At 51.5% G+C, this 11,133-nt stretch overlaps 1 protein-coding gene across 2 annotated transcripts in view; it reads left to right on the top strand.

Moving 5' to 3' along the window:
- The window catches only part of LOC109869757 (death-inducer obliterator 1), a 40,932-nt gene extending 30,103 nt beyond the window's left edge, over nt 1-10,829 (top strand). For both annotated transcript variants that reach the window (XM_031804098.1, XM_020460019.2), the window contains exons 12-16: nt 89-842; nt 1,620-1,773; nt 1,929-2,018; nt 2,123-2,318; nt 2,453-10,829. In XM_031804098.1, the coding sequence (XP_031659958.1) occupies nt 89-842; nt 1,620-1,773; nt 1,929-2,018; nt 2,123-2,318; nt 2,453-10,392 (9,134 nt within the window). In that variant the 3' untranslated portion in view covers nt 10,393-10,829. The remainder of the gene's footprint in view (nt 1-88; nt 843-1,619; nt 1,774-1,928; nt 2,019-2,122; nt 2,319-2,452) is intronic.
- Nucleotides 10,830-11,133: the final 304 nt, after the last annotated feature.

Here is an 11,133-nt window from a genome sequence, read left to right on the forward strand (position 1 = left end):
TATAAACCACAATCACTCTATGGTGTTGAGTGTACTGATGCTGCTAACCAGTCTTTTGTGTGGGTTGGTATCTGTTTCTGCCCTTCAGGTCAGATAACAGTTGAGGGTGAGGAGGAGCCTGTACCCAAGAAGTCTAAACTCTCTGGGTCATCGTCATCCTCCACAAATCCAGACGAATGGAAAGACAGGCCGTCTCGGCCACCCTGGATGTATGCCAGAACAGATCCCAGAACAGAGGAGAGAGGATGGAGAACTCCAGCAGGAGATGAATCACCCCTCCTTGCACCCCCCGACTCCCCCACCATGGGTTCCCCTGCCTCCCCCCTAATGGAGGATGACTCTGTCTTAACCATCATGGAATCCCCCGCTTCACCCACAATGGAATCTCCCGCTTCTCCACCAATGGAATCTCCTGCCTCCCCCATTTTGGAATCCCCTGCCTCCCCTGTCATGGATTCTCCCGCCTCCCCCATTCTGGAAACCCGCAAAGCCAAGACACCGTCCAGAATGTATACCCCAGTCATGATTCCGGCTGTTTCTACGGTAACCATTACAAGGCGTGATCCTCGCACTGCTGGCAACCGTTCTGCTGTTATGTCTGGTGACCCCCACACCGCTGGCAACCGCACTCCTGCCATGGCAACTGTCACCATGTCTAAAGTCCCACCTCCACAAGTCTCTTATGTCCCAGCGAAACAGAGTGTTACTCTGAGCAAGACATTCATGCCCTTGCCACCACCCCCATCCCTTCCACCAATGCCAGCATTACCCAAATCTATCCTGATGAAGCCATCCTCATCATCGTTCTATGGTTCTTCAGGATCCTCTTCATCCTCTTCAAGGTATCTCCTCTCAGCTTGCCACCATCACTACAAGTGATCCTTGATAAGAATGTGTTTTATGATAATTAGTTGTGGTGGTTAATTTCTTTACTATCAAATGAGGTGAGACAAACTTATCACACAAGTCAGAGTTATACTTAAACTAAATCTTTATTCACTTATTAATAAGGGAGCAGGTCAATACAACACACACATATAAAGTGAATCGGTTGAGTGCTCTGCGATAATGATGGCTGGTCGACGAATCACCCTCAGATGATTGAGAGCCCCGACACAAAGGATACAAATAACTTTTATAGCAAAGATCCACTCCTTTTAGTCCACATGACAAACAACAGATGTGTGGAATGGGTCACAAGGTTAAGATTTGTATGAACGATCTGCTGTAAAGACTGTTCTCATTGTGTAGAAACCATGGTCTGGCCCCGAGCCATCTTTCCCTGGTACCAACAGAAACATTAACCCATGCTATGGAATGTGGTCTTGTTAGGTTTATCACCCAAAGCATCGTAAATCTTCTGTCAGTATTAAGCCCCCCAGAGGCCCACTTTCAGTTCACACAGACGCAATAGTTATAAGAACCCTCTTCTGTTGCATAAAACAACCATTTGATGAAATGACAGTATTATAACATAATCTTGTAATTTCCCTCACATAGTGCATGTTCATTTCAGTCAGAATATAACTATTGTTTCTTCCTCTGTGCATGAGTTATATTTGATTTACAGCTGAGGGAATGGGCAGTAATGGAATCTAATTGTGATGATGTGTTTGCAGGGCTGTGAACTCTCACTCCCCTCAAGATGGGGAGACATCCCAGTTCCTGGCCAAGCAGGAAGTAGTGTGGAAGGGCTTCCTCAACATGATCAGCGTGGCCAAGTTCGTCACCAAGGGCTATCTGGTCTCCGGGCCTTCTGAATATCTCAAAGAGGTAACTTTGCTACCATGACCGCAAGAAAAAAAATAGGAGAGCATTGTCAGATGTCTTTAGATTTGTTTATTTGTGAACATTTAAGTCAATACCTTTCATAAACAACTTAGCAGTTTGGTCTACATGGATATTAACAAAACATTTATTTTGTTTAGGATCTGCCTGATACCATACAGCTTGGTGGAAGAATCATGCCTCAAACTGTGTGGGATTACATCGGGAGAGTGAAGACCTCTGTTACAAAGGCACGCCCTCCCTATGTCATTATGAAAGAAACTATACCATTTAGATAGAAACACATACACAGACCCTGTCTCAATGATAAGAGATAATTATTATTGGTCCACAGGAGCTGTGTGTGATCCGGTTCCACCCAGCGACAGAGGAGGAGGAAGTGGCCTATGTGTCTCTGTTCTCCTACTTCAGCAGCAGACGGCGCTTCGGGGTGGTGGCCAACAACAGCCGCAGCATTAAAGACATCTACCTCATCCCACTCAGTGCGAAGGAGTCCATTCCTTCCAAACTCCAACCCTTCGAAGGATCAGGTAACAAAAGGCCAACATGTATGTAGAAGGCTACACAGATGCCACACTGACATTTGAATGCTGGTATATATTTTTTGATGCTATTTTTTTTTATCATTCGAAACTAATCTCCCTACTCCCTGTATATTTAACAGGCTTTGAGAAGAATCGCCCCAATCTTCTTTTGGGACTGGTTATTTGCCAGAAACCCAAACGTGCGGGAAGCTTGCCACAAGAGGTTGAAGAGAAGAGAGCCAAGATCCACATATCCAAAGACTCCAGAGATACTGGCCTCCCGAGACCCCCTACGCTGTATGGGTCTGACCCTAGGACGGAGGAATTCCTGCCCTACGACCCAGCGATGCCCATCATGTCCACCCCTCCTGGTTCCCCTCCTTCCACTGGATCCCCATCAGACTCCTCCTCCTCTGGCTCACTGACTATTCCATCACTTCTGTCCTCCATCAGAGCTGCTCTCCCTGCTTCTGCCCCACCCCCCATCACTAGCACATCCACCACTCCCCTGCAGACCATCCTGAAGTCACTGTTTGGGAAGGACTCTCATGCAGTCCCAGCAGTTGCAGCAGTGCCCCTTCCAACCACTTTGCCCCCTCCCCCAATGGTAGATCCGATAGTACAGCAGTACGGGCAGAAATCCAAAGTCAAAGAGATTGAGGAGGAGGAAAATGAATATGATCGACCATATGACCCGGAGGAGGAGTATGATCCAGCAATGGGCTATGGAAGGGTTGCCCCAATTAATATAGATAAAATGTTTGAGGCGAATGCTGCCACTCAGGCCACGTGTGCAGCTGACGACGACGTGGCTTACGACCCTGAGGATGAGACTATCTTTGAGGATATGCACAATGATGGGGTCAGTGTAGGGAAAGTCCCAGCTCCAACTTCAGCTCCAGCTCCTACCCCAGTCCCAGCTACAGTACAAGATCCATTCCCAGATCCCAGTCCAGCTCCAGCCCCTCTGAGCCGCCCCATTACTGGTGCTGTGATTGTGTCAGCCGCTACTCTGACTGAACAACAGCGAATGCTTGAGGATCTCAACAGGCAGATTGAGGAGCAGAAACGGCAGCTGAAGGAGCAGGAGGAGGCACTGCGTCAGCAGAGAGAGGCAGTGGGCATGTTCATGGCCCATTTCTCTGTTTCCGATGCCTTGATGTCTCCCCCTACTAAATCTGGGCTGTCTCACTTACAAACACAGCAGAGTGAAGGAGAGCAGTCTGAGGCAAATCCTTCAGTCAATCAAAGAGCTTTGAAAGGTATTTTGAAAACGGAGGAAACAGAAGTACCAATAAAACAGGAGATTAAGAGAGAGACCAAGACTGTACCTCTTTCAGTGTCAAGAAATGTGGAAATGCCCAATGCATCACCAAAGCGGGTTAAAGAGATTAAAAAGGAAAGTATTCAGGCAACAGACAATTCAGATCCTGAAGCTGGTGAGATCCAGGACTCTGATGTAGCTTACGACCCAGAGGATGACACTATCTTTGATGAGCTGAAAGACACAAATGGAGAAGAAAAGGCGAAAACCTCAACTCGATCAGATTCAGCAAGGCGTTCTGAGCGTTCTCGTGACTCCTCAGTGTCTAGCTCGTGTCGTGGTGCATCGCGCAATGACACTCCTGATAGGAGGCGTAAGCGTAGCAGCCAACCAGATACTCACTCACCGAAAAGACGGGACCGTAAAGTCAGGGACCGCCAAGAAAGCCCTCCTCGTAGATCTGGCCGCCGGTCCCCTGGACACTCTGATAGGCGAAGGGAAAGACACAGACGGGGTGAGAGGAGCCGACCATATCACAGAGGTCGTCACCACTCTGAGCGCCCAGGCCGCCATATCCCTCATAAAGAGCGTACTTCTCGACGCAGCTCTGGTAGCCATAGAAGATCCCCATCTTCACCAAGACAAAAACAAGATTCTGGCTCTAGGGGACTCTCAAAGGGTCAAAGGGAGACTTCTCCTCCAGTGTGGGATGACTCAAAGGGCCCAGAGGCTCCTGAAGACATGGGTCCTACAAGTCCAACTCCAGCACTGGTCATGGAGGCTAATGACTTACCTCAGCCCCCTCTTGAAAGACAGGACATTGATGAACCACTGGGTGATCGTTGTGATTCTGGAGGTCCACCACAGGGAGAGATTGAGGACACAGGCCATCAAATGCCCCATGAGAATCCCACTCCCCAGAAGCCTGCGGATCAACAACCTTCTCAAAGCTTGCTGGGATCACCATCAAAAGGGCCCAACAACGAGCAAGGCCCCAACATCCAGCTTCAAGACAATAGGGATAGGCCCTCTCAACTGGAACTACTAGAGCAATGCAGTGTACAGAGCCCATCAGACATTATGAGAGAAAAACAGTTTTCCTCACAAGGTCCTCCCCACATGGCCTCTCCAAATAACCAGGGTGAGCGGTCCAGCAGTTTAGAGAGGAGAGATCCTGATATGAGGGAGGGAAGGAGAAACCAAGGGCCTGATATGATGGGACCCGGGCCAAACATGAGGGGTGAAAGGAGAGGGCCTCAAATGAGGAATCCAAGTCCAAATATCAGAGGTCCAGATCCAGAACCAGACATGAGGGGTGAAAGGAGCGGGCCACAAATGATGCATCCAAGTCCAAATATCAGAGGTCCAGAACCAGATATGAGAGAGGACCACTTCTCACCAACAACTTACTTTGGAGGAAAGAGATCACCATCGCCCCATTTTAATAATCCAAGGATCCCCTCATCTGTTCCAAGAGGAAATTTTAAGGATCAACGGGGAGCACCTTGTCCTGGTTTCCGCCCCAGGGGTCCTCGTACCTCAAGGTGGATGCCACCACGGTCCCGGTTTGATGGTCCACATAATCCGCTAGTAGTAAGACCTCTAGAGCTGCTTGGAAAACAAAGAGGCACCAACCAGAATCATGACAATGGAGGTGAGCCTATTCAACCAGAAATAAAGGAGCAACACATTGCACAGAGCCCATCAGACATTATGAGAGAGAACCAGTTTTCCTCACAAGGTCGTCCCCACATGGCCTCTCCAAGCAACCACGGTGAGCGGTCCAGCAGTTTGGAGAGGAGAGATCCCGATATGAGGGAGGGACGAAGACACCAAGGCCCAGACATCAGAAGTCCAGATATGATAGAACCTGGGCCAGACATGAGGGGGCCAGTGCCAGACATGTGGGATGATAGAAGGGGTCCAGGGCCAGACATTAAAGGGCCAAGGCCAGACATGAGGGGTGATAGGAGAGGGCCAGACATGTGGGATGCTAGAAGGGGTCCAGGGCCAGACATGAGGGGTGATAGGAGAGGGCCAGACATGTGGGATGATAGAAGGGGTCCAGGGCCAGACATGCAAGGTTCAGGGCCAGAGATGGGGGGTCCAGGGCCAATCATGCGAGGTCTAGGGCCAGACATGCGAGATCCAGGGCCAGACATGAGGGGGGATAGGAGAGGGCCAGAGCCCGATATGAGGGGTGATAGGAGAGGGACAGAGCCAGACATGAGGGGTGATAGGAGAGGGCCAGAGCCCGACATGAGGGGTGATAGGAGAGGGCCAGAGCCCGACATGAGGGGTGGGCCAGACATATGGGATGATGGAAGAGGTCCAGGACCAGACATGACAGCTCCTGAAATGCCAGACCCAGATCCAGATATGAGAAGTCCAGACATGAGAATGGACCACTTCACACCAACAGCTAACTTTGGAGGACAGAGACCAACATCGACTCATTTCAGCAGTCCAAGGATGATCTCACCTGTTCAAAGAGGACATTTTGAGGATCAAAGGGGAGTACATCGTCCTGGTTTCCGCCCCAGGGGCCCTCGTCCCTCGAGGTTCAACCAGCCCAGAGGCTCATATCCAGGGCACTTCCCAGGGGGGCAACCACGGTTCCGTTTCGATGGTCGACAGGGAGTGGTAAGACCTGCTCATGCCTCGCTGGTAACACCAAGGGAGCACAGTATACAGAGCCCATCAGAAATTCTGATAGAAACCCAGATACCCTCACAAGGTCCTCCCCACATGGCCTCTCCAAACAACAAGGGGGAGCGGTCCAGCAGTTTAGAGAGGAGAGATCCTGATATTGGGGAGGAAAGGAGAAACCCAGGGTCAGACATCAGAGGTCCAGATATGATGGGACCAGGGCCTGACATGAGGGGTGATAGGAGAGGACCAGGGCCAGACATGAGAGGTGATAGGAGAGGACCAGGGCCAGACATGAGGGGTGATAGGAGAGGGCCAGGGCCAGACATGAGGGATGATAGGAGAGGGCCAGAAATCAGAGGTCCAGATATGATGGGACCAGGGCCAGACACGAGGGGTGATAGAAGGCCAGGGCCAGACATGAGGGGTGATAGGAGAGGGCCAGACATGAGAGATTCAGGGCCAAACATCAGAGGGCCAGGTCTAGTGCCAGACACAAGGGGTGATAGGAGAGGGCCAGGGACAGACCTGAGGGGTGAAAGGAGAGGTCCAGGGCCAGACATGAGGGGTGATGGGAGAGGTCCAGGGCCAGACATGAGGGGTGATGGGAGAGGGCCAGGGCCTGATATGAGGGGTGATGGGAGAGGGTCCGGGCCAGACATGAGGGGTGATGGAAGAGATCCAGGGCCAGACATGAGGGTTGATGGGAGAGGGCCAGGGCCAGACACGAGGGGTGATGGGAGAGGGCCAGGGCCAGACATGAGGGGTGATGGGATAGGGCCAGATATGAGGGGTCCAGGGCCAGACATGAGAGATCCAGGGCCAGACACAAGGGGTGATAGGAGAGGTCCAGGCCCAGACATGAGAGGTCCAGGGCCAGACATGAGGGTTCTAGGGCCAGACATGAGAGATCCAGGGCCAAACATCAGAGGGCCAGACACAAGGGGTGAGAGGAGAGGTCCAGGGCTAGACATGAGGGGTCCAGGGCCAGACATGAGGGGTGATAGGGGAGGTCCAGGGCCAGATATGAGGGTTCTAGGGCCAGACATGAGGGTTCTAGGGCCAGACATGAGGGGTCCAGGGCCAGACATGAGGGGTGATAGGGGAGGTCCAGGGCCAGATATGAGGGTTCTAGGGCCAGACATGAGGGTTCTAGGGCCAGACATGAGGGGTCCAGGGCCAGACGTGAGGGGTGATAGGGGTGGTCCAGGGCCAGACATGATGGGTGATAGGAGAGGTAAAGGGTCAAACATGAGGGGTGATAGGAGAGGGCCAGACATGAGAGATCCAGGGCCAGACACAAGGGGTGAAAGGAGAAGGCCAGACATGACAGATCAAGGGCCAGACATGAGAGGGCCAGGTCTAGGGCGAGACACAAGGGGTGACAGGAGATGGCCAGGGCAGGACTTGAGGGGTCCTGGGCCAGACATCAGAGGGCCAGGTCTAGGGCCAGACACAAGGGGTGATAGGAGAGGGCCAGACATCAGAGGCCCAAGGACAGATATGAGGGGTGATAGAAGAGATCCAGGGCCAGACATGAGAGATCCAGGGCCAGACATGCAGGGTCCAGGGCTAGACATGCAGGGTCCAGGGCCAGACACGAGAGATCCAGGACCAGACATGCAGGGTCCAGGGCCAGACATGCAGGGTCCAGGGCCAGACATGAGAGATCCAGGACCAGACATGCAGGGTCCAGGGCCAGACATGAGAGATCCAGGGCCAGACATGAGAACTCCAGAGCCAGACATGAGAGGGCCAGAAACAAGGGGTTATAGGAGAGGGCCAGGGCCAGACATTTGGGGTGATAGGAGAGGGCCAGACATGAGGGTTGATAGGAGAGGACCAGGGCCAGGCATGAGGGGTCCAGAACCAGATATCAAAGGACCAGGTCTAGGGACAGACACAAGGGGTGACAGGAGAGGGCCAGGGCTAGACATGAGGGGTAATCGGAGAGGGCCAGGGCCAGACATGAGGGGTCTAGGGCCAGACATGAGAGTGCCAGTGCCAGACACAAGGGGTGATAGGAGAGGGCCAGGGTCAGAGATGAGGGGTCCAGGACCAGACATGAGAGATCAAGAGCCAGACATCAGAGAGCCAGATCTAGGGCCAGACACAAGGGGTGATAGGAGAGGGACATGGCCCGAAACAAGGGGTGATAGGAGAGGGCCAGGGAAAGACTTGAGGGCTCTAGGGCCAGACATGAGAAGGTCAGGGTCAGACACAAGGAGTGATAGGAGAGGGCCAGGGACAGACATGAGGGGTCCAGGACCAGACACAAGAGATCAAGAGCCAGACATCAGAGGGCCAGACACAAGGGGTGATAGGAGAGGGACAGGTCCAGACATGAGGAGTCTAGAGCCAGACATGAGAGGGCCAGGGCCAGGCACAAGGGGTGATAGGAGAGGGCCAGAGACAGACATTTGGGGTCCAGGACCAGACACGAGAGATCAAGAGCCAGACATCAGAGGGCCAGACACAAGGGGTGATAGGAGAGGGACAGGTCCAGACATGAGAGATACAGGGCCAGACATGGGATGGCCAGGTCTATGGCCAGACACAAGGAGTGGTAGGAGAGGGCCAAACATGAGAGATCCAGGGCCAGACAAGAGGGTGGTTAGGAGAGGGTCAGGGCCAGAAATGGAAGTTCCAGGGCCTGAAACAAGGGGTGATAGGAGAGCGCCAGGGACAGACATGAGGGGTCCAGGACCAGACATGAGAGAGCAAGAGCCCAACATCAGAGGGCAGGGTCTAGGGCCAGACACAAGGGGTGATAGGAGAGGGCCCGATATGAGGGGTGATAGGAGAGGGCCAGACACGTGGGATGATAGGAGAGGGGCTTCACCAAACATGAGGGGTCCAGGGCCAGACATGAGCGGTGCAGGACCAGATATGTGGGATGAGAGTAGAGGGCCAGATATGAGAGGTCCAGACAAGAGGGGTGATAGGAGAGGGCCGGGGTCAGACATGAGAGGGCCAGGGCCAGATATGAGGGGTGATAGGAGATGGTCAGGGCCAGACATGAGCGGTGCAGGATCAGACATGTGGGATGAGAGTACAGGGCCAGACACAAGGGGTGATGGGAGATGGCCAGGGCCAGACTCAAGGGGTGATGGGAGATGGTCAGGGCCAGACATGAGAGGTCCAGGGCCAGACATTAGGGGGAATAGGAGAGGGTCAGATAATAGTCTTGATAGGAGAGGCCCAGGGCCGGACATGTTGGGTGAAAGGAGAGGGCCAAACATGAGAGATCCAGGGCTAGACATGGGTCAAGAAATGCGAGCCCCAGATCCAGACATGGGAAGTCCAGATATAAGAGGAGATCACTTCACAACAACAAATCATTTTGGAGGATCAAGCGGTGTACAAAGTCCTGGTTTCCATGGCCCCAGGGGTCCTCGTCCCTCGAGGTTCAACCAGCCCAGAGGCTCATCTCGAGGGTATTTCCCAGACAATGGGGGGCAGCCACGGTTTGACGGTCCACGGCTAGTGGTAAGACCGTTGAGGCCTAAAGGAGGTTTACTCCCCACTCCCCCGGAGGGTCTCATGAGTTTGCCGAACAACAGCCCGGATGCTTTTAGAGAAGACCAGTGGCGGAACAGTCACTCGCCTGATACGAGGAGAACAAGCCTACCCATAGAAGACTGTGAAATTAGAAACTATGGAGACAGAGAAAACAACTCTGAAGAACGTGGCCGTGGTGTTTACCCCCGAGATAGGGTTAACTTCCAGGGCACAGCGCCCTGCTTGTCCCAGGGGAGGCAGTTGCCTGAGGACAATGGGAGAGAGCGGGGTGGCAGTCATGGAAGACAGGGGGACAGGGGGACAGGTAGGCTTGTGAGTAGGGAGAGAGAAAGGGTTAGAGGGAGCGAAGTAGACAGGCCCAGAGAGGAGGTAGATGAAAAGCAAAAGACACCCACAGAAAAGGACAGAGACATTGGCAGAGCCACAAGCGGAGAAGTAGAGGCAAACAGAGGTGTTAGTCTGCACAACCGTTCACTCTCAAAAGACCATGACCGAGACATTTTAAAGGATGGAAGTGGAAAGAAAGAAGAACAAATGGAGGGAAAGGGTAAAACGGTTGAATTAACAGAAATGCCCCAGGTAGACACGCCCCAGGAAGACACGCCCCAGGAAGACATGCCCCAGGATAGCAAAGGGCCTGTTTGACTGGAGACTACTGTTAACAGAAATGCATGGACTAAGTTTGAAGTTGGTTCAGTTCATAATGTACTATGTAGTCGTTTTCACTACATCATAAAGCACCCTTAACTTTTTGAATGTCATGACTGAACGTACCTTGTTTCATTCAATTTAGTTTTAAAATTGTACAAATTATGTGCTTTTCAGAATTTCCAGATTTAAACTCATGTCAAGTCAAACATAATAGATATGTACATTGTGTTTATGGATATTTTTTTGGTCTTTTTTTTTTTTTTTTTATAAGTCCAAACCTATTGAGCCATACTGCTGTCATCTATTCACTGATTAGAAAAGGCCTTCATGTTGGATCATCTCATGGTAATTATGTTTTAGAATAAACCTTTTTTTTTTTACTCTGTTTTAATTTGTTAAACCGAGGCCAATAAAAACAGTAAAGGAATGATCATACTTGCATTTAATTTGAACCACAATCAATTATCAGCTTTGTCTGAGACATTTTGCCTAATAATTTAAGTATGCATATGTTTGAGTTTTGCTTGCAATGCAAATTGATTGAATGTTAGAATTATTGTGTAGCCTATGCATAATCAAAAGGTCCTGCCATAATATCTTTGGTCAAGCCTTGGGGCATTATTAACCTAAACTCAGGCCCACAGTGAAAGCACTTTCTCAGTTATGAGTTTATCCACTCAGCTCTGTGCTGTAGTTTAATTCCAACTCTTGCTCCTGTGGTTGATGCTTTGGGGT

This window comes from Oncorhynchus kisutch, linkage group LG24 (assembly GCF_002021735.2).
Source record: "Oncorhynchus kisutch isolate 150728-3 linkage group LG24, Okis_V2, whole genome shotgun sequence".
Classification (NCBI taxonomy): domain Eukaryota; kingdom Metazoa; phylum Chordata; class Actinopteri; order Salmoniformes; family Salmonidae; genus Oncorhynchus; species Oncorhynchus kisutch.